This window comes from Labeo rohita, chromosome 9, assembly GCF_022985175.1.
Source record: "Labeo rohita strain BAU-BD-2019 chromosome 9, IGBB_LRoh.1.0, whole genome shotgun sequence".
NCBI lineage: Eukaryota > Metazoa > Chordata > Actinopteri > Cypriniformes > Cyprinidae > Labeo > Labeo rohita.
In genome coordinates, this window is record NC_066877.1 from 37,523,442 (window position 1) to 37,546,688 (window position 23,247).

At 36.5% G+C, this 23,247-nt stretch overlaps 1 protein-coding gene across 1 annotated transcript; it reads right to left on the reverse strand.

The window, feature by feature from the left end:
* Window positions 1-1,562: 1,562 nt before the first annotated feature.
* LOC127171280 (uncharacterized) lies at window positions 1,563-22,210 on the reverse strand. Its single transcript, XM_051119825.1, has 15 exons — window positions 21,511-22,210; window positions 19,561-19,656; window positions 18,583-18,816; window positions 16,806-16,977; window positions 13,712-14,782; window positions 10,441-10,605; window positions 10,090-10,158; window positions 9,842-9,918; window positions 8,560-8,836; window positions 8,340-8,485; window positions 6,003-6,674; window positions 4,515-4,610; window positions 4,034-4,267; window positions 3,692-3,863; window positions 1,563-2,695 (listed from the first exon to the last, which is right to left on the reverse strand). The coding sequence occupies exons 1-15, from the start codon at window positions 22,060-22,062 to the stop codon at window positions 2,088-2,090; spliced, it is 4,641 nt and encodes a 1,546-aa protein (XP_050975782.1). The 5' UTR covers window positions 22,063-22,210; the 3' UTR covers window positions 1,563-2,087.
* Window positions 22,211-23,247: the final 1,037 nt, after the last annotated feature.

Below are 23,247 nucleotides of genomic sequence, written 5' to 3' on the forward strand. Positions count from 1 at the left end.
TCACATTTTTTCCAGCCTCATTTTCTACTGAAAAAAAGAAGGCTTTATACATACAGAACAAAAATAACAGAATCTTTGTCACTGCGCAAAGGATTTCCAAGAGGTTTTTTTTCTTTGCAGATAGTTTAGATGTTTACATTCTTCTTAATACAAAGAAAAATAAATATAAATGTAAGTTGTTTCTATGACTTTATTATGTCAAAGTTCTTCAAACCTCCTAGCTAGATTTTATCATCATTCTGTCCTGCACAGTGATGTTGTTCTAACATTAAAGGAGAAGTCCACTTCCAAAACAAAGATTCACATACAATGTACTCACCCCTTTGTCATCCAAGATGTTCATGTCTTTCTGTCTTCAGTTGTGAAGAAATTATGTTTTTTGAGGGAAACATTTCAGAATTTTTCTCCATATAATGGACTTCATTGGTGCCTCGATTTTGAACTTCCAAAATGCAGTTTAAATGCGGCTTCAAACGATCACAAATGTGGTTGTAAACGATCCCAGCCGAGGAAGAAGGGTCTTATCTAGCGAAACCATCGCTCATTGTTTTCGAAAAATAAAAATCTGTATACTTTTTAAGCAAAAAAAGCTCTGGGATGCACGACGCTATGAATTCTTGAACGATTCTTTAATTTTGAACGAATCTATAATGTGACTCGGGGAGTGATTCATTCAGTCGTGCATGAGCAACATCCTATTAGGTTCTGCACTGGAATTAGTTCACCTGTTTCAAGTCTTTGGGTTTTTCGAGTGGTTCGTTCATCTTATGGGGCGTCACGTGATGAATGAACGACTCAAACCCGAAAACTTGTCAGAGAAGAGGTGAGGTGAGCTAATCATAGACTAAAGACCCAGGTAAACAAAAATGAATCTTTTCTGTTTCTTATAGCATTATAGTTTTGTCTTGTTTGTAGTGTGATCAACGTTTGTGTAAACAGTAGATGTGTTAGGGAAGTCACACGTAACATTTCAATTATATTTTACTAAAATGAACAAAATGACTCGGAAAAGATTCGTTCATTTTGCTGAACAAGACTCAAAGGTCCGAGTCGGTAAAATGATCCAAACTTCCCATCACTACTACGAATCACGTGTAAGTTCATTGTCTGTGTACTGAGTGTGGAGAAAAACTCCATCTTATTTTCTCCTACAACTTCAGAATCGTTCGACATCGTTGTAGCTTTTAGTTTGTAAACAGTGTTTGACTTACTTGCACTTTCTTAGTCTTTGCGCGTTCGCTTTGTAAACACTGGGTCTGTAGTTCTGCGTGACATTTCGACGTGATTCAATAGTACGTAGCGTCGTGGATGCGCATCCCAGAGCCTGTGCTACACCAGCTTGTGTGCTTAAAAAGTATACACATTTTTATTTTTCTAAAAAAAAAAAAGAGCGATTGTTTCGCTAGATAAGACCCTTCTTCCTCGTCTGGGATCATTTAGAGCGATTTAAAGCTGCATTTAAACTACATTTTGGAAGTTCAAAATTGGGGCACCAGTGAAGTCCATTATATGGAGAAAAATCCTGAAACGTTTTTCCCAAAAAACACAATTCCTTTAGGACTGAAGAAAGAAAGACATCAACATCTTGGATGACAAGAGGGTGAGTACATTATCTGTCAATTGTGGTTCTGGAAGTGGACTTCTCCTTTAAGAAAAACTAAATGATAGCTTGACAAAGTTTCAAGGTTAGTTTAAGGTATGAAAAATTAAGATTAAGATTAAAGTAAATCAAATTATATTTAAATAATTGATTTAAAAAAATCTACACATTTGCATAAAATAAATAGATTCAAACAATTCAATTTAATTTGGATAACTCAATAAACAAAAAGATTTCATTAAAGATTTTTTTTATTAAAATAAATGCATAGATAAATAAATGAATATTTGAATAATACATTTACCAGTGCAATTCTATAGCGAACAGAAATTAGTCTGAAGCTAAAAAACAACTCAAATCTGCAGACTGTAAATTGTGGCAAAAAAAATACTGGGCAAAAGTTTTGTAGTGTTTTACATAACCAGATCAGAACAGAACAGTTGATCCATACAATTAGAAATGAAAGCATGCATTTATTATCAGCGGATTACAGACGCTCACCTCTTTCTGCTCCATTGAATGAAGTGATCACTGCTTCTTCAAAGCTCTTCTTGAAAGCGTCCGCCGTCTCCCGTAGTCTAAACCTCACGGCTAACGTCTCAGCGCTGCCGTCTCCGTCCGCGAAATCAAAGGCGCTCCACGTCCAGGCTTTCTCAGCGGCTTTCATGGGCTCCAGCTTCATGTTTGTAGTGATCCAGTGGTTCGCACATAGTTTGAGAACCTGCTCTCTCCTCATCACGAGTCTTGCACGTCTGCTTTCGTTGTTCTGAAGTATTTTAAGTTCTCCTACGCCTCTTTCCTTCCACTGCTGTAATTCTTTGTCGTAGCGGTAGAGTTTGGCTCTGTGACTGAAAACGACTTGCTCATTCTCCTCTCCAGACGAGATCTCGACTAGATCAGGTAACGGTACAACCGGCTTATAGTACTGAGTATCTTCATCTTCATATTTCCAGCCAGAAGACTCCACAGATGTGGATTTAAGAGGAACATGTTGAAAGCTGAAGGTAAATCCTCCAACCAGCTCCCCAAAATGGGGAAAAACATCCTTCTGGTCCCACAGAGCAGAACCTTGAGAGGAGTTTTTCTTCACTTTTACTGAAATGTCATTTTAGAGATGGAACATGTTATTTGATGAAAGAACAGCATATACATGCATATATAGTAAGATTTGTAATGGTTTTTAAAAGACTTTTCTTCTGCTCATCAAGGCTGCATTTATTTGATTAAAAATGCAGAAAAAAACAGTAATATTGCAAAATGTTATTACAATATAAAATAATAGTTTTTATTTTAACATACATTAAAATCTAATTTATTCCTGTGATGCAAAGCTGAATTTTCATCAGCTGTTACTCCAGCCTTCAGTGCCACATGATTCTTCAGAAATCATTCTAATATGCTGATTTATTATTAGAATTATCAATGTTGGAAACAGTTGTGCTGACAAATATTTTTTTGGAACCTGTGAATCATTTTATCAGGATTCTTTGACCCAAAAAACGGTTAAAAAGAACAGCATTTATTTAAAATAGAAAGGTTTTCTAACAAAATACACTACTGTTCAAAAGTTTGGGGCATTTCAATGACATTTCAATTCCTTCTTTTTTTAAAAGAAATTAATACTTTTATTTACCAAGCATGTGTTAAATTAATAAAAAGTGACAGCAATGATTTACATTGTTAGAAAAGATTTATATTTTGAATAAATGCTGTTCTTTTTAACTTGTTATTCATCAAAGAATCCTGATAAAATGAATCACAGTTTCCAAAACAATATTTGTCAGCACAACCGTTTCCAACATTGATAATTCTAATAATAAATCAGCATATTAGAATGATTTCTGAAGAATCATGTGACACTTAAGACTGGAGTAACAGCTGATGAAAATTCAGCTTCGCATTTCAGGAATAAATTAGATTTTAAAGTATATTAAAATAAAAACTATTATTTTATATTGTAATAACATTTTGCAATATTACTGTTTTTTTTGTATTTTTGATCAAATAAATGCAGCCTTGATGAGCAGAAGAGACTTCTTTAAAAACATTAGTTTCTCAGTAATATTAAAATAACAGAAATAGTCTTCTCACCTTTTTCAGATTTGATCTTGATCTCTGTGCCTTTAGTGACGTCCATCAAACACTTCCGCATTTTAGAAAGCAGCAGCTCCACATTGTGGAAAAACGCTTTTGTATTTTCAGAAATGTTGGAAAGATCTTGAAATTCTTCAGATGTGGATTCTTCACAGTCAGATGGGTAATTCTACAGATTACAAGTAACGCAGAATGAAAAAAAAAATACATTCCACACTAAAATCTTTGTCAATATCCTAAATTCAAAAATACACTGAAACATAAATAAAATCAAGCAGTTTTTATGAACCAAAGAGGAAGTGCTGTTCTTTTCTAAACTGAAGAATGAGTCTGTTGTACCTGCAGGAAGTGAATGTGATCTTCAGTGGTCATGAACTGATCGAGCTCAGACACCTTCATCCTCATGCGTGAGATCTTCTGCTGGACTTTCTCCTGAAGTCCTTCAATGTGACTCAGTTCATCTCTCTGTCGCTCTGTGATCAGTTCCTTCACGCTGACGTGTGTTTTCTGAACGGCGCACACCACATCGCTGAAGACACGCTCACTTTCAGCGACTGCCGTCTGTGCTGAACACTGTTCCACAGGAACAACAAACACAAACAACACTACTTCATCAACACATCCTTGTATTTCATAGACTAACGTGAGATTATGTGCTCAGATTTGACACTATACCAAAATCTACCATCAAAAGTCTTAGATTTTCTCATTAGATTCTTCCAAGAGCAAATTGTCTGAGCTTCTCAGCTATTAAAAAGCATATTTTAAGGAGAAAAACAAGGCAAAGTGGATTTGTAGATCTGATCTGATCAGTACTCACTTTGACAGACTCTTCCGCCTGCTTTAGCTCTTTCAAATCCTTCTCTCTGTCTTGGATGTTCTGCAGAAACTTCTCACGTGTTTCCATTAACTTCCTCTGGCCACAGAAAAGAAAACTTGCATCTAACTTTTAGATACTAGGATTAAGACACACATTTAGTTTAATGAAACAAAAGTGCTCATTATCAATACAGGTTTTATGAAGGTAAATACTTTTTAAAAGATCTTTTTAAAACTAGGTAAAGAAAATGTAAATAAATAAATTAACGGGAACATCAGCATGGTCTCTAAATGTACTACAGGCTGTATTTGCAACACTGTTTGTCTTCTGTTCCTTGTCTTATTATCTTGATTTGAAGGCGTTTAGATATTTGTACTTAAAAAGGAGATACTCCTTTTACAGCTTTCAGCATTTAAGACTTTCTGCTGTGATATAAGACCTTTTTTATTTGTAAGACCTGCAGAAATAAATATGCACGCTCACAAATAATCTGAATTATCCAACATCTGACAAAGACATGTGGGTCATTCTGTGTCAAATCAACCGGCTCAGATTTCTGATTAACCAAATATTTTTTCTAAAGAAAGATAGACATGTATAGTGATGAAAGCCCAAATGTGAAATGTCATTGACGAATATTTACTGAGTGATCCACTGTTTTGTAGACGGGGGTCAAAATGGCAATTTTCACCTGAGTTTCAGAGTCAAGTTACAGGGGTGTAAAAATGACTTTATAAAGATGGCAGCATCATAATGTTATTTTTACACAGAGATTGGTAGCTCTATTAGTCAAATCTGTTGACTTTATCAATCTTTGTTGCATTATGTGCAAATGTGCAAACATGAGGAAACAGCACTTTTCATGTGTTTTCCCCCAAAGTTTGAAGGCCTGTAACTCAAGAAGTATTAAAGATATATTAATGCTCTTTTAGACGTTAGGTCTCAAAAAACTTTACTTTTGGAATCTTCATTTTTAAGGCCCTATGAGATTCAGTTCCAGAGATATTGGAATTTCAATATGGCTCTGGGAGTAAATCGTTAAAATGTACACATTCTCAGTGGTCAAAACCAAATGTGGGTCAGTTTGAACAAATATGATACTTCTTTTTTAATATTTTGATACTTGCACATAACGCAACAAAGATTGATAAAGTCAACAGATTTTACTGATAGAGCTACCAATCTCTGTCTCTAAATATCGTTATGATGCTGCCATCCTTCTGAAGTCATTTTTACACCCAGTAAATCTCAGGTGAAAATAATCATTTGACCCTCCTCTACAAAATAGGGGATTGCTCCATAAATATACATCCACTGCATTTAATATTTTGACTTTAATCTTCATTTATGTAATTCTTTCACCAAACAATATCAACACAATGAAAAATGTAAGTCAGGGACCTCTGGATGAGATGACATGTAATGACAAATACAGGCTACCACAGATTCTCAGATATTATAAATCAGCGTCAGTCTGTCAGGATCTACCTGTCTGTTTCGTCTTTCTTCAGACGCTGAGACGGTGTCGTGATTCTTGTGTTCATACACTGCACACAACACACACACACACTTGTGATCAGTGCGACAGAAAACATCGATCAGTTTCTCGTGTTGAGAGCAGGTTTTGCTCTTCAGATCCGTGGCTTCAGTCAGCAGGTGTTTCCTCCATCCGAGGAGCTCATTGTGTTTCTCCAGGTGGTCGCTGCAGTATGAGGAGACACAGGTGAGGCAGGATCGCACAGCTTTGCTTCTTCTGGAGGAGCAGGAATCACAGCTCACTTCATGAGCTTCAGCATCTTCATCCTCCGCCTCCGTCCTCATCTTCAGCAGTTTCTCAGAAAGTTCTTTCACCTGCAGCCAGTCAGTGACAGCAGGTTTGTCGGGAAAGGTTTGTCTGCACTGAGGGCATCTGCACACATCCCGATCCCACAGTCCTGTGATGCAGTCCTTACAGAAACTGTGTCCACAAGGAATAATCGCTGGATTTCGGAAGAAGTCCAGACAAACGGAGCATCTGGGAACGTCTGCATTAGCTGCCATTTTGCTGGATCCACAAACGAAACTTCGACGTTTAGGTTTCGTTTTGTTTAACATCAAATGTGACTCATCAGTGCTGTTTCCCGACGACTGATCTATATAATGACTGGATCGCCCATCAAAACATCAAAAAGACTTTTCAAATAAGTAACGCCAGTTATTTATTGATTGACAGCTCTTCTGTCCCCAAGTTGAGAGAAATCGGGAGTAAGACACTTTAGTTCTAGAAAAAATGTGAACATGCATTAATTCACCTCACTGTCACACACAAACAAAACATATTCAGTTTTCCTCAGTAATAATACAACTATCTTTTATGTATTTAATCCCGTTTTTGTCTTTGCTGCTGACCTTTGATGATCCAGTTCAACCATATTAATAAGAAAAAATTGTTCAAGTCAAACACTGTTCTTTTTTATTGCTGAATAGTGTTGAACTTTCTTCTTCTGTGTTTTACTGTACAGACGTGAATTTACTTTCCTTCAGCCTGAGGCTTTTATTGTGAAAGGGCTTTTACATTTGCCAAAAATAAAACTTTTTATATTAAAACAAACAAACATGCCTTGCCCAGATTTAGAAAGTAATGCAAACGTAACGTAACGCATTACTTTCCATAAAAAGTAACTAAGTAACGTAATTAGTTACTAGTAATTAGTAACAAAGTAACTTTCCCCAACACTGCTCCCGATTATAATACAGTGGGGAAGCAGATTTAAGAAATAGCACGAATTTGATGAGATATGAAAACGCGTGGAAACTGAGGACGTGCGCGTGCAGTATGTAAATTATTGATGTATTTTCATCTGTTCATGTTTATTTACTGTCACTGGGATGATGCTGCAGTATCACGTGTTTCCACTAGATGGACTCATTGTCTTGAAGAAGTAGAAAAAAATGTGACGTGCTTTTGTTTTATTTCATGCAGTTAATATTGTATCACCTTATTCAAATGTACAGTGTTTGTTAAATGTCATGAGAAGTGTTTAGCACAACAATTCCCTCGTGTTTCCCAGAAGACAAAATAAGCCCATTTTCCCTGATCTTCAAATTTCAAAGGTTTTCACCCCCCGGCTCTTAATGCATGGTTTTTCCTTCTGGAGCATCAGTGAGTGTTTGAACCTTCTGTAATAGTTGCATATGAGTCCCTCAGTTGTTCTCAGTGTGAAAAGATGGATCTTAAAATCATAGTCATTATTGGTTCAAATACACAAAAATGCTGAAAAATCCCGAATTTGTGGGAAGAACAGCAGCAGTTTGACTGTTCAGGACAAACAAGGGACTCATGAACAGCTATCACTGAACAAAAACACATCTGTGGATCATTCAGGAACAACCCTGGTGAAAAAACCAGCTCATGCTGGCAGGTATGTTTTGGTGCTGGATTATGCTGGTCATGTTGCTGGTCAAGGACCAGCATAAACCAGCAAAGGACCAGCTTAAACCAGCATCAAAACATACCTACCAGCATAAGCTGGTTTTTTCACCAGGGAACACAGTGTTAAGAATCAAGTGTGTGTAAACTTTTGAACAGGGTCATTTTTATAAATTCAGCTATTATTTTCTCTTGTAGACTATATGTAAACATCTTATTCACGTCAGTACTAAATTAAAAAAAATGCATTTTGTATGATTACTCTTATTTTGGTAAAATAATTAACATAAAAACAAGTTGTTTTTATGACTTCGCCATGTCAAACCTCTCATCTTCAAACCTTTAATGGCTAGATTTTATTCTCATTCAGTCCTGCACAGTGATATCGTTGTTACATCATATTTAAGTTTTCAGATTTTAGCGTGAGGAACAGCTTTACTTTTGGATGGCTGCATGAACTCTGACACGTGACACTGACAGTCTGTTAAGGTTTTTTTGAAGGAATCAGTCAGATCTGGAGTCTTAAACTTGGCAGCAAACTGCTGTATCACACCATCTCCATCTGTGGGAAACATGAGCACCATTAAATCAACTGGCAAACAAGACGTAAATCTGTGGAGATTTTGCAGTTTCTACCTGAATAATCCGCAGCCGTCCAGGTCAGCGCGTTCGCGTTGGTGTGCAGAGGTTTAGGATGAGTGGTTCTGGTAATGCAGTGGTTTGCACACAGTTTTTTATCCTTCTCTTGACACATAAACACACGGTAGCGCTTCCACACGGGATGGAAAAGGATCTTGATGTCTCCCGCACCGCAGGATTTCCACTTGTTATTATCACGGTCCCACAGGAACAGTTTGGTCCGTTGCTTGAACAAAATCTCCTCTTCGTTCTCCTCAACCGATGGAAGCTCCACCTTGACAGAAGCAATTACATGAGGAAAATATGAAAGGCCAAATTAAGAAAAACTAAATGTTGGTTTGACAGAGATTGAAGGTTAGTTCAAAGAGAGATAGAGGATCTGTGGAGAAGTTTAGAGAAAAACTGTCAAAAAATGTGAGAATAAATAAAGACAGTTTGAGAACAAACTTTGAGTTGACTTGAGAAAGCTTAGCCTGAACATTTGAAGCAGTTGTAAAAGTATGAAAGTTGATGCTTCTAGCATGATTTAGCACACTGTTCACATGATTTAACATGTTGTTAGCATGTTTTAGCATGATTAGCTTGTTGCTTGCATTTTTATAGGCTGATTACAATATTGTTAGCATGATTATCATGTTGTTAGCATGTTACTAGTATGTTCTTAGCATGATTACCAAGTTACTAGCATGTTTATAGCCTGATTAGCATGTTACTAGCATGTTTCTAGCATGATTAACGTGTTACTAGCATGTTGCTAGCATGATTAGAAAGTTACTAGCATGTTGCTAGCGTGTTTCTAGCATAATTAGCATGTTATTAGCATGTTTCTAGCTAAAACCAGTTGATTCAAAACACTAATAAATTAATACATTTAAATTAAAATAAATTGATTGAAATAAATACAATTTTAAATAAATAATAAAAAACATAATAAAAAAGTGATTAAACAAAGATTATAGAATAGTGAGTAGAAAAAGATGCAATGATGTCAGAAACCAAATATATATACATATATATTGCATATTTAAAATATTACTTTTTTATAGTGTGAATTGGGTTTTAGTGTAAAATTGGGTCACTTGCACAAGGATGATCAAATTCGCACATGAAAAACTTCTTATTTTAAAACTTATTAATTTCAGAGAAACAATTACTCTTAAAAATACTGTAGCTATGACTTTTACAAGAACTTCCTTAAGTATTGTTTTTATTGTTAATACTCTATTACACAGGCAAATATAAAAGGCTGTTTCCAGCAGGGAAGTGATTGTATATGTACATTGTTAACTGCTTCATCATCATCATCATTCTTCTCTTCTTCCTCGTGATTTTGTGTCTCTGTTGCAGCTCCGGCGTCTACAGAAATAAAACTTTATTTCATAAACATGAAGATGAAGATCTAACAGCATTATTAGCAGAATTAAGGCAAACTGGAGCACACTATTTCTCTCACTGTCTTTAAATCAATCTCAGTAAAAACAAACAATGATTTAATCTCAGTGTGCGCATACAAAAAAACTAACTTACCACAACCAGCGAGCGCATCAGGATACAGCTTTCCTTTCAGAGATCTCACAGCACCTTCAAAATCTTCATCTAAGTGAGAGAAACACGGCAACAGAGTTAAACACTGAGACATGATGTGCATAAAGAGCCAAGAAACCAGAAGACGGTGTGTTTTCATCTGCAATATTAATGACATAACTGTTCACTTCCCCAGTATTTACTGATATGTTTCTCCCCAAGTATAATCTAAATAGTGTGTTTATATGGTTACATCTAAACTGACTTGTTTTTATGCAAGACAGAAATGTAATTTAATCAATTACCTGTCAAAAGACAAGTTAGATCAAGTAAACAGACCCTTCATATTCTTACCATCATCATCATCCTCATGGCTTGCGTGTCCCGGATCATTTCTGTAACAGAAGAAGGTGTGAGGAAGCATCAGTCCGGCTGCCAGTTCGGCTTGATCTGCTGTCGGCTTTCGCTCAAACACGATCTGAACATCAGCATCACTCCGCTCCTGAGCGCTCTGCTCTTCTGATTGACAAAACAAACACATTACAACTCATTAAACACATCAGAGAATAATGAAATTACGTTTTATTGATGTAATGATTGAACTCGCGCTCTCACTTCTGAACCCAAATGAAAACATTCAATCATTCAATTCGCGAAATGATTCACGAACTCGCGCTGAAATCCCGATCTGAATCAAATGATTCGCGATCCGCGCTCCAAAGTCCCGATTTGAATAATGATTCAAGAGCCATCATTTCAGATTGGGACTTCGGAGAACGGTTTGCGAATCATTCAATTCACAAAATGATTCGCGAACTCGCGCTGAAATCCCGATCTGAATCAAATGATTCGCGATCCACGCTCCGAAGTCCCGATTTGAATGATTCGAGACCTATCATTTCAGATCAGGACTTTGGAGCGAAATGATTCACAAACTCGCTCTGAAGTCCCGAACCGAATCAAATGATTCACTCCCCGAAGTTCCGATCAAAATCAAATGATTCGCGAACCGCGCTCCGAAGTCCCGATTTAAATGATGATTTCCAGAACCTCATTTCAGATTGGGACTTCGGAGCGAATCATTCAATTTCACAAAATGATTCGCGAACTCACTCTGAATCAAATGATTCGCGCTCCGAAGGTCCGAATAATAAAATGATTCTCGGACAGCGCTCTGAAATCCCGATTTAAATAATGATTTTCATTTCAGATCGGATTTCTGAGCGCGGTTTGCGAATCATTCAATTTGCGAAATGATTCACGAACTCGCTCTGAGGTTCCGATCTGAATCAAATGATTCGCGATCCGCGATCCGCGATCCGCGCTCCGAAGTCCCAATTTGAATAATGATTCGAGAACCATCATTTCAGATTGGGACTTTGGAGCGCGGTTCCCGAATCATTCAATTCACAAAATGATTCGCAACCCGATCTGAATCAAAATGATTCGCGAACTCACTCTGAATCAAATGATTCAGTTTCCGAAGTTCCGAATCAAAATAAAATGATTCGCGAACAGCGCTATGAAATGCCGACTTAAATAATGATTATCATTTCAGATCGGACTTGTGAGCGCGGTTCGCGAATCATTCAATTCGCGAAATGATTCACGAACTCGTGTTAAAATTCCGATCTGAATCAAATGAATCGCGCTCTGAAGTTCCGGTCTACCCGCTCAGAAGTTTTGATCGAAGTCAAGTGATTCGCGAACCCGCTCAGAAGTTCCGCACTGAATCAAATGATTCGCGAAACGCGATTCGAATTCCCGATCTGAAGTGATTCGCGAACCCGCTCCAAAGTTCCGATCGACATCAAATGATTCGCGATAGTGATTCACAAACCCACTCTGAAGTTTGAACCCGCTCCAAATGCTGAGTTGAATCAAATGATTCGCGAAACGCGCTTCGAATTCCCGTTCTGAAGTGATTCGCTAACTCGCACGTTCGGGTCGAAATTAAATGATTCGCGAATCCGCTCCAAAGGCCCGAAATGAATCATGTGATTCGCGATACGCGCTCCTAAGTGAGTGTAAACATTGACGAACCCGCTCAAAAAATCCGCTGCTTCGCTTTGAAACATTTAAGTCTCGATCTGAATCAAATGATTCGCGATCCGATTGGGGCGCTTTGAAATAGTGAATCATTTTGCGACGCACTGGTTAAACTGATCCGAAGTTTCGAAAAGCTCTCTTTCACCCATCACTACGTGCTTTTCAAATTTAAAAAACGAATGGCTCTTTTGAACTGTTTTTGCTAGTGAATAGGCTTGAACTGAACGATCGAACTCGCGAGTTTGAGTTTGAATCAGTCGGAGCGGCTCCAGCGGAAATGACTCACTCAATTGAAACAGTTTGCCAGTTCCTCTACGGTTTTCGTGCCTCCAGCCATGTTTACACAACACTGTCAGTACTCGGTCAGCTCGCTGGTTTTTGAGATTAATTACAATAAGTATGATGTTCCGGTCTAAATAAAATGATTCGCGATCCGCGCACAGACGTTCCGATCTGAATCAAAAGATGGAGTTTCGAAAAGCTCCTGTAGTGGCTCTTTGTCCATAAACTTAAGCAAAACGAATAATATCAAACTTCTCAAATGGCCACTGAGGCTACGTCATAGGTTAGGCTTTACGCAGGTTTAGAGGTACCAAAATAGACTAATGTCCATGAGTTTGAGGAGGTTTATTTACACAAAGAAAGCAAGCTCACAGACATTTCTGCTGCCTCTCTTACGCTGGTAAAAAACCATATGCCCTCGCGGCCTGAGGTCCCTCCTTGACCTACTTATGTAAATTAACATAGCACCATGTGACCAATAAACAACAATATAAATAAACAAGAAAATGAGCATAAATGCAAAATAAAGCAAATTAACTTTAACAAGAAAGAAAAAGAAATAAATCAGCTATAACTTAAACCTAAAATAAACAAAGTGCAAAATAGCTCCAACAGCTCCGTTAATTTAACCCATCACTATATATGTTTTTTTTTTAAATCATTACAAGCGATTTCTAAATTCAAAAATGATTGGCTTGATCTGTTTTTTTGTTTGTTTGTTTGGTTTTTTGTTTTTTTTTTGCGAGTGAATTGCTTGAACTAAATGATCGACTTCACGAGTTTGAATCAAATCCCGCTTAAATGACTCACTCAGTTGAATCGGTTTGTCTGTTGCTCCGCTTTTCGTGTCTTCAGTCATGTTTAAACGACACTGTCAGTACTACTACTAGCGTTTTATGACATTAACTGAAATAAGCGAAAAAAGTATGATGTTTACAAATAAAATATCCATATTTTCATTTCAAAGATCCAAATCTGAGAGCAAATGAGCTAACCGGTTTACTGCTAACTAGTGAAACACTCCATTAATGTGACGAGCTGCAGCTCAAAATACATGTTAGATGTAAACATTGTGCATTATGATGGAGTTTGTAGCTTCATTCACTGTATTTGAAATAGCTATTTGGATTTGCTGACAGTTCAATAGGAAATCAGTTGAAATCATCCAGTCATCTCACACCATTCAAGTCAATCTGACATTTATCAGAAATGATTGTTGTATTTGGTTGTATTCGTCTATATAGAGCGATAGTGTAAAAAGAGCAAACGGGAGAAGTGGATTACAGACGCTCACCTCTTTCTGCTCCATTGAATGAAGTGATCACTGCTTCTTCAAAGCTCTTCTTGAAAGCGTCCGCCGTCTCCCGTAGTCTAAACCTCACGGCTAACGTCTCAGCGCTGCCGTCTCCGTCCGCGAAATCAAAGGCGCTCCACGTCCAGGCTTTCTCAGCGGCTTTCATGGGCTCCAGCTTCATGTTTGTAGTGATCCAGTGGTTCGCACATAGTTTGAGAACCTGCTCTCTCCTCATCACGAGTCTTGCACGTCTGCTTTCGTTGTTCTGAAGTATTTTAAGTTCTCCTACGCCTCTTTCCTTCCACTGCTGTAATTCTTTGTCGTAGCGGTAGAGTTTGGCTCTGTGACTGAAAACGACTTGCTCATTCTCCTCTCCAGACGAGATCTCGACTAGATCAGGTAACGGTACAACCGGCTCGAAGTCCAGAGTGTCATCGTCTTCATGTTTACATGCTTCTTCTTCATGATCTGAGCCGGAAGCCTCCACAGATGTGGATTTAAGGGGAACATGCTGAAAACTGAAGTTAAATTCTGTCGTTGATTCCCCAAAACGGAAAACATTCTTCTGGTCCTCCTGAGCAGAACCTTGGGAGGTCTTCAGCAAGTCTGTAAAACTGAAGGTGCTGCTAGTGGGAATGGGTTCATCAAAATTACTTTTCACTCTTTCTGTTTCTGTCTTCTTGGGCTCAGCATGTAATTGGAAACCAGATGAAGACACGCTGCCAAAGTTAAATTCAGCAGTAGGGATAGGAAATGGAATAGAAAATGAAAACGCTGAATTCTTTTTGCGGGTTGCAGACGGCTCAAAAGTGAAGTCCGCTGGCGATGCTTTATCCTTGATCTTCTCTATCTGAGCATTAAGATCTGATTCTAAAGGCTCTTTAAATCCTGAACGACCAAAACAAAACTTAAACGCAGGTGCCGAAGGGCTTTCGCTTTTCATGTTTGGCTTTGGCCCGTGGCATGACGCACAATAGCCAGACGTGCCTTCATTTACCAGCAGACAGGTTTCACAGTCCCACTGCCCATATTTTTTGCCAAAAAGTGCAGCCAGTGACACAGGTGCATCGGCTGGAAGAAACCAAATAAGATGTTTACCATCTACACAAAATCACTTTTTATTACATAAAATGCAGCATTTTTCATTTTGTGCACTTTCCTGAGATGATTTACAATCACATGAAAGTGTTTGTGAGCCATTTTACTTCTATAATGTGATTTTAATCATGAGGAACTGATTGGAGTGGGTGAAAAGTGTCTCTATAGGAACTTGGTTACAAAATAAGACATCAGCTGAAAAGTCATTTTAGAAGTAAGTTATTCGATGACAGTTTATGAAGTCAAACACTTCGATAATGAATCAGTAACACCAGTTACTCGTGTTAAGAAAGTAAACAGAGTCAAATTTGATTTCATGCCGATATTAATATCAAGATGTTATTATAGTTAAAAAACAAACTTTAAAAATTGTTATTTTGAAAAAATGTAACTAAAATCAAACGTAAAATTAGGGCTGTCAAACGATTAATCGTGATTAATTGCATCCGAAATAAAAGTCTTTGTTTACACACACACACACACACACATGCATGTATATATTTAAGAAAAATTTTATATTTATATATTAAAAATATTTTTATATAAAATCAATTATATGAATAGAAATATATATATATATATATGGAAATACATGTAAATATTTTCAAAATATATACTGAATGCGTGTGCATTTGTATATACTAGAGCTGTCAAACGATTCATTGTGATTTCTCGCATACAAAATAAAAGTTTGAGTTTGCCTAATATATGTGTGTGTACTGTGTGTAATTATTATATATATATAAATACACACAAATTACTGTATATATTTAAGAGAAATATGTTACGTACAAAATATTTTTATTTAAATATAATATAAATTCTATAAAAAATACTATAAATTCATATACTTGTAAATATTTCTTAAATATGCACATGAATGTGCTTGTATTTATATATACATAATAACTGCACACAGTACACACACACATATTAGGCAAACTAACTTTTATTTTGTATGCGTTTAATCACGATTAATAGTTTGCCAACCCTAATATATACATAATAAATATACACAGTATACACACATATATATTTTATACATAAATCTTTTTTGGATGCAATTAATTGCGACTAATTGTTTGACAGCACTAGTAAAAATATGAAAAAAAAGGAATTCTAAGTATCTCATTTCAGCTAGTTGCCAAGGCAACATTTTTAATTAATTTTATTTCATTTAGTTTAACTTCTTGTACTAAAATAATTAAAACTAAGTAAAACTTATAATAATAAAAATAAAAATAAATATTACAAAAACACACAACAAAAATAAAAATAAAAATGGGAAATATTTGAATAAAAACTAAAATAGTATCAAAGTGATGTTATAAAAACAATGGATACCAAACCTTTAAAATGTTTATTATTATAAACAAACACAAAACAAGAACCTGCTACCACAGTTTAGGGACACATGCATACAGAGACAACACAACACATACAGATAATGCTACAGAAACATTCATTCATGTAAGTATAGACTGAAATAGTAATACAAAAATAAATAAATGTGATCCTGGACCACAGAAACAGTCATAAGTAGCATGGGCATAATCGTAGCAATAGCCAAAAATACTTGGAAAAAAACAAACATTTTTCATCAATTTTGCAAAAAATTGTTTTAGGATATTGGGATTTTTCTTTTACGCCAAAAATCAGACCATGTTCCATGAAGATATTTTGTAAATTTCCTACCACAAAAATATATCAAAACTTAATATATGCATTGATAAGAACTTCATTCGGAAAACTTTAAAGATGATTTTATCAGTATTTTCTCTTTTTTTTTTGCACCCTCAGATTCCAGATATTGAAATAGTTGTATCTCAGACGAATATTACCGTATCCTAACAAACCGCACATCAATGAAAAGCGTATTATTTATTCAGCTTTCTGATGATGAAATCTCAAAAAGTCTAAAAATTGGCCCTTATGACTGGTTTTGTGGTCCAGGGTCACATAAATGTTAATGGAGGGTTTACTGAAGTCCTCTCACCTTCTCCAGACTTGATCTTGATCTCGGTCTCTTTGGTGACGTCCAGCAAACGCTCTTGCATTTTAGAAAGCAGCAGCTCCACATTCCGAAAAAATGCTTTTGGATTTTCAGAAATGCTGGAAAGATCTTGAAATTCTTCAGACGTGGATTCTTCACAGTCAGATGGGTAATTCTACGGATTACAAATAACGCAGAATGAAGAAAATACATATGCCTGGCTAACAGAGAACGTTCTCACAACTTAAACTAATGTTTTTTAAAAACAAGTTATATAAGCGTTAGGACATTACATTCTTAAAGTAATGTATTTGAATAGTCTTATAACACTATTAATATTCAATATACAATTTCATAAAGAACTAAGAAACATTGTAACCTTTAAATAATGTTCCAATCACAACAAGAAAACTGGATATATTAATGATTTAGAAACATTTCAAAACAACGTTCCCACAACGATTTGTTACCTGGCTTTTCTCTGGAAAATTTGTTAAAGGAGAAGTCCACTTCCAGAACAACAATTCACAAATACATTTACTCACCCCTTGTCATCCAAGATGTTCATGTCTTTCTTTCTTCAGTAGTGAAGAAATGATGGTTTTTGAGGAAAACATTTCAGCATTTTTCTCCATATAATGGACTCCAATGGTGCCCCGATTTTGAACTTCCAAAATGGCTTCAAACGATCCCAGCTGAGGAAGAAGGGTCTTATCTAGTGAAACAATCGCTCATTTTTTCTGGAAAATAAAAATGTGTATACTTTTAAGCACAAAAGCTGGTGCAGCACAGGCTCTGGGATGCGCGTCCACGACGCTACGTACTATTGAATCACGTCGAAAGGTGACGCGGAACTACAGACCCAGTGTTTACAAAGCAAACGCGCAAAGACTAAGAAAGTGTAAGTAAGTCAAACACTGTTTACAAACTAAAAGGTACAACGATGTCGAACGATTCTGAAGTTGTAGGAGAAAATAAGATGGAGTTTTTCTCCACACTCAGTACACAGACGATGAACTTACACGTGATTCGTAGTAGTGATGGGAAGTTCGGATCATGTTACCGACCTTTGAGTCTCGTTCAGCAAAATGAATGAATCCTTTTTTGAGGCATTTCATTCATTTTAGCAAAATCTGCATCACGTGACGCCCCATAAGATGAACGAACGATTGAAAAACCCGAAGACTTGAAACAGATGAACTAATTCCAGTACAAAACCTAATATGATGCTGCGCATGCACGACTGAACGAATCACTCCCCGAGACGACTCATTCTTCCCGAGTCACATTAAAGATTCGTTCAAAATGAAAGAATCGTTCAAGAACGACCCGTGGATGCGCATCCCAGAGCCTGTGCTACACAAGTTTTTGTGCTTAAAAAGTATACACATTTTTATTTTTCGAAAACAATGACTGATTGTTTCGCTAGATAAGACTCTTCTTCCTCGTCTGGGATCGTTTAGAGCCTTTGAAGCTGCATTTAAACTACATTTTGGAAGTTCAAAATCGGGGCACCAATGAAGTCCATTATATGGAGAAAAATCCTGAAATGTTTTCCTCAAAAACCATCATTTCTTCACTACTGAAGAAAGAAAGACATGAACATCTTGGATGACAAGGGGGTGAGTACATTATTTGTGAATTGTTGTTCTAGAAGTGGACTTCTCCTTTAATATCCTAAATTCAAAAATACACTGAAACATAAATAAAATCAAGTAGTTTTTATGAACCAAGGAGGAAGTGCTGTTCTTTTCTAAACTGAAGAATGAGTCTGTTGTACCTGCAGGAAGTGAATGTGATCTTCAGTGGTCATGAACTGATCGAGCTCAGACACCTTCATCCTCATGCGTGAGATCTTCTGCTGGACTTTCTCCTGAAGTCCTTCAATGTGACTCAGTTCATCTCTCTGTCGCTCTGTGATCAGTTCCTTCACGCTGACGTGTGTTTTCTGAACGGCGCACACCACATCGCTGAAGACACGCTCACTTTCAGCGACTGCCGTCTGTGCTGAACACTGTTCCACAGGAACAACAAACACAAACAACACTACTTCATCAACACATCAGTTCATTCAGCAAGACTAGTAAATGCTTTAACCGTTAGGTGCTCTCATGTCTAAGAGACCTCAACAATGTCTCAAACTGTGCTCAGATTTGGCACCATACCAAACTCAGAGAGTCAGAGATCTCAATATGAACTCGAACATTTCTCATCACATTTAAAGAGAAACAAATTAAACATCATGGATTTGTAGATGAATAATAAATGTGACCCTGAACCACAAAACCAGTCATTAGAGTCATTGTTTTTTTATTTATACAACTTATACAATTTATACAGTGCATACATCTTACAAATAAGCTTTTCATTGATGTATGGTTTGTCAGGATTCGGCAATATTTGTCTGAGATACAACTATTTGAAAATCTGGAATCTGCAAAAAAATCTAAATATTGAGAAAATTGCACTTAAAGTTGTCCAAATGAAGTTCTTAGCAATGCATATTACTAATCAAAAATTAAGTTTTGATACATTTATGGTAGAGAATTTACAAAATATCTTCATGCAACATGATCTGATTTTTGTCATAAAAGAAAAATCGATCATTTTGACCCACACAGTGTGTTGTTGGCTACTGCTACAAATATACCTGTGATACTTAAGACCGGTTTTGTGGTCCAGGGTCACATATGAGAAGTAATTTATGTCTCCTGAGGAGATGACAGGAGTAATGAAACCTCATCTGATCAGTACTCACTTTGACAGACTCTTCCGCCTGCTTTAGCTCGTTCAAATCCTTCTCTCTGTCTTGGATGTTCTGCAGAAACTTCTCACGTGTTTCCATTAACTTCCTCTGGCCACAGAAAATAGCAAATAAAACTCACAAGTGAACATACCATTATCTTTCAGACACCATGATTAAGATGCACAATATCAATTAAAGAAAATGAATGTAACAATCCCAATCCGCCAATGGGCATCTGACACAGACATATTAAATTAACACTGAATCTTCTGGCAAGGTTCTCTCAAGGTAAAATGTTCGTTTAGAGCCTTTGAAGCTGCATTTAAACTACATTTTGGAAGTTCAAAATCGGGGCACCAAATCAGTCCATTAAATGGAGAAAAATCCTGAAGTGTTTTCTTCAAAAACATAATTTCTTTACGAGTGAAGAAAGAAAGACATGAACATCTTGGATGACAAGGGGGTGAGTACATTATCTGTACATTTTTGTTCTGGAAGTGAACTACTTATTTAAACATAAACAAGCACGATAAGACGCGAAAGAGCAAATAACAATGGGTTCTATTTACACTGTTAAAACAGCAGGATTTTCTGCTATTTACAATACTTATTGCAAATAGACACAAGTATTGTAGTACATTAAGAAAATATGCAGTGATTACGTACTGAGTGTAAATTATAGTTTTAATTCAATTTATTAAATGGATGCTGTCTTATTGGGACAATAACCCTCCCTACACCTACCCTAACCCTATCCAATTCTTCATTTTCAACTTTTCAATTATTTTTTTAATTTATATTTAAAATAAATACCTTTCTGAAATGAAATGAGACGTTAAAAGGGAGAAAAAAGTCAGCCTTAACGGTGGATTCCTAACCGGGTCAAACGTGTCAAAAAGAGTAAAACACTAATTTTATCGTCTGCACTGCTGCAGCTGTTGATCATTAGGCGTGTTGACTGGCCCAATCACATATAGGTGGGTGGAGTTACTGTAAATAGCCTCTGCCAGCAATGTATTGCACTTATTTGCACTTAGTGCAAATAGACACTCCGTTATTTTAATACCGCAAATTATGTCTAAATAATGTTATGTCTCCTGTTTTAAGTGTTGTTGATAGTCCATTGCATATTAAAATGGAATGTTGTAACTGAAAAGAAACTTGACTTTTACCCAAAAACCGGGGGTTGGCTTGACCTTGTTGGATATTCGCCGTCTCTTAAGTTACATATGACATTAGAATACATTTTTCTAACTTCAGTAGCATTTATAGCGAATGACCTGTAAGTCACAACCAAACTGTAAAGTGTTCATATAGGTGTCAACTAGAATGCACACCTTTTAGAGTTTTAATATTTATTAACATAAACTATAAATCATATGTTAAAAATGCTATTTGTCACTACCCAATAGGCTCAAAAGCAACATTTTCCAAATTTAAAGCTCAATAGCATTTGAGGGGAATCACTTACAGTCACAAAAACAACTATAAAATGTTCACGTAGGTGTCAACTAGAATGCACACCTTTGACATTTTTTATATTTATTAACATAAACTATAAATCATACATTAAAAATGCTATTTTTCACTACCGAATGGGCTCAAACGCACAACATGCCATAATTTAAAGCTCAATAGCATTTTAGGAAAATCACTTAGTCACAAAACCAACTATGAAATGTTCATGTAGGTGTCAACTATAATGCACACCTTTTAGACATATGATTTATAGTTTATATTAATAAATATTACAAATCTAAAAAGTGTGCATTATAGTTGACACCTACATGAACACTGCAGTTGGTAAGTCTATAAATGCTACTGAATTTAGAAAAATGTACACTAATGTCGTAAGTAACTTTAGAGACGGTCCCTAAAGTTGCGAATATCCAACAAGGTCAAGCCAACTTTATGCCAGTACACCCCTGATGTTTTTGAGTTGCGCAGTCTGTCAGGATCTACCTGTCTGTTTCGTCTTTCTTCAGACGCTGAGACGGTGTCGTGATTCTTGTGTTCATACACTGCACACAACACACACACACACTTGTGATCAGTGCGACAGAAAACATCGATCAGTTTCTCGTGTTGAGAGCAGGTTTTGCTCTTCAGATCCGTGGCTTCAGTCAGCAGGTGTTTCCTCCATCCGAGGAGCTCATTGTGTTTCTCCAGGTGGTCGCTGCAGTATGAGGAGACACAGGTGAGGCAGGATCGCACAGCTTTGCTTCTTCTGGAGGAGCAGGAATCACAGCTCACTTCATGAGCTTCAGCATCTTCATCCTCCGCCTCCGTCCTCATCTTCAGCAGTTTCTCAGAAAGTTCTTTCACCTGCAGCCAGTCAGTGACAGCAGGTTTGTCGGGAAAGGTTTGTCTGCACTGAGGGCATCTGCACACATCCCGATCCCACAGTCCTGTGATGCAGTCCTTACAGAAACTGTGTCCACAAGGAATAATCGCTGGATTTCGGAAGTAGTCCAGACAAACGAAACATATGAGATCGTCCAGGTCGTCTGCCATTTTTCTGGAATCAAACAACACGCTCAAGTTTTGACGTGTAAGTTTCGTTTGTTTGGAAACGCGCGTGACTCAGTAGGTGCGGCTCTTTTTATTACTCGCTTTTTCTTTCATTTTTACGCAACACTCTCTGCTGTCTGTATCTAAAATTAAGAAGCAGATTTCATGCACTAAAGTGTTTTTGCACGTTCCTTTAAGGAAATGTTCTCTTTCCATAAAGATAAATGAGACGAAACTATAACACAGATTGAAACCGTGAAAACTGAATTTTGTGTTGCAGTGTCGTGTGTTTCCAGTAGATGGACTCATTGTCTTTCAGCTGTTCGTAAAAAAAACTTTCTGATTCCTATGCAATAATAAAGCCCTGAAAACGTGTCTCTGTCAGTGTTGGGGGTAACACATTACAAGTAACGCAAATTACATAATAATATTACTTTTTTCAAGTAACAAGTAAAGTAACGCATTACTTTTGAATTTATAAGAAAATATCTGAGTTACTTTTTTCCCCATTTATTGATTGACAAGTCTCCTGTCGGGAAATTGTGAGTAAACATGATGTTACTGTATTCTAGACTAAATGTGAACATGCATTAATTCATCTCACTCACAAAAACAGATTCAGTATTCCTCAAAATGAATAAAAACAGTGAAATGCAAACTCAGAATATGACGCAACCCTGCAATAAATAAATATGTTAAACAAATATCCTTTATGTACTTAATCCCATTTTATTAACCAGTGTCTTTGCTGCTGACCTTCGATGATGCAATTCAACCATACTAATAAGCTAAAATTACTTTAGATAAACTAACATTTGAGCCTCATTATTTATATCTGAAGAGTGATCTCCTGCATAAATTAACTTTTCTTTCAGCCTGAGGTGAATTCACTTCACTTTTGGTGTAAAAGGGCTTTTACATTAGAATTATTTTATATTAAAAACAAAGAAGCAAACCCTGCCCAGATTTAAAAAGTAGCACAAAAGTAACGTAACGCATTACTTTCCATAAAAAGTAACTAGGTAATGTAATTAGTTACTTTTTCAGGGAGTAACGCAACATTGTAACGCATTACTTTTAAAAGTAACTTTCCCCAACACCGGTCTCTGTTAAGTGAATTTATTATATGTTTTTCATGACCTTTAATTTAAATATGAATGTAGTTGGTGGGTCTTTTTTGGATTTACA

Bases quoted from the DNA above. Each gene is read 5' to 3' on its own strand.
- LOC127171280 (XM_051119825.1), bottom strand. From the start codon at position 22,062: ATGGCAGACGACCTGGACGATCTCATATGTTTCGTTTGTCTGGACTAC. The intron at 8,837-9,841 runs GTACATATACAA...GCTTCTGTCAAG, and splicing joins ATGATGAAGCAGTTAACAAT to GTGGAGCTTCCATCGGTTGA. The intron at 4,268-4,514 runs GTGAGTACTGAT...CCTGTGGAACAG, and splicing joins AGGCGGAAGAGTCTGTCAAA to TGTTCAGCACAGACGGCAGT.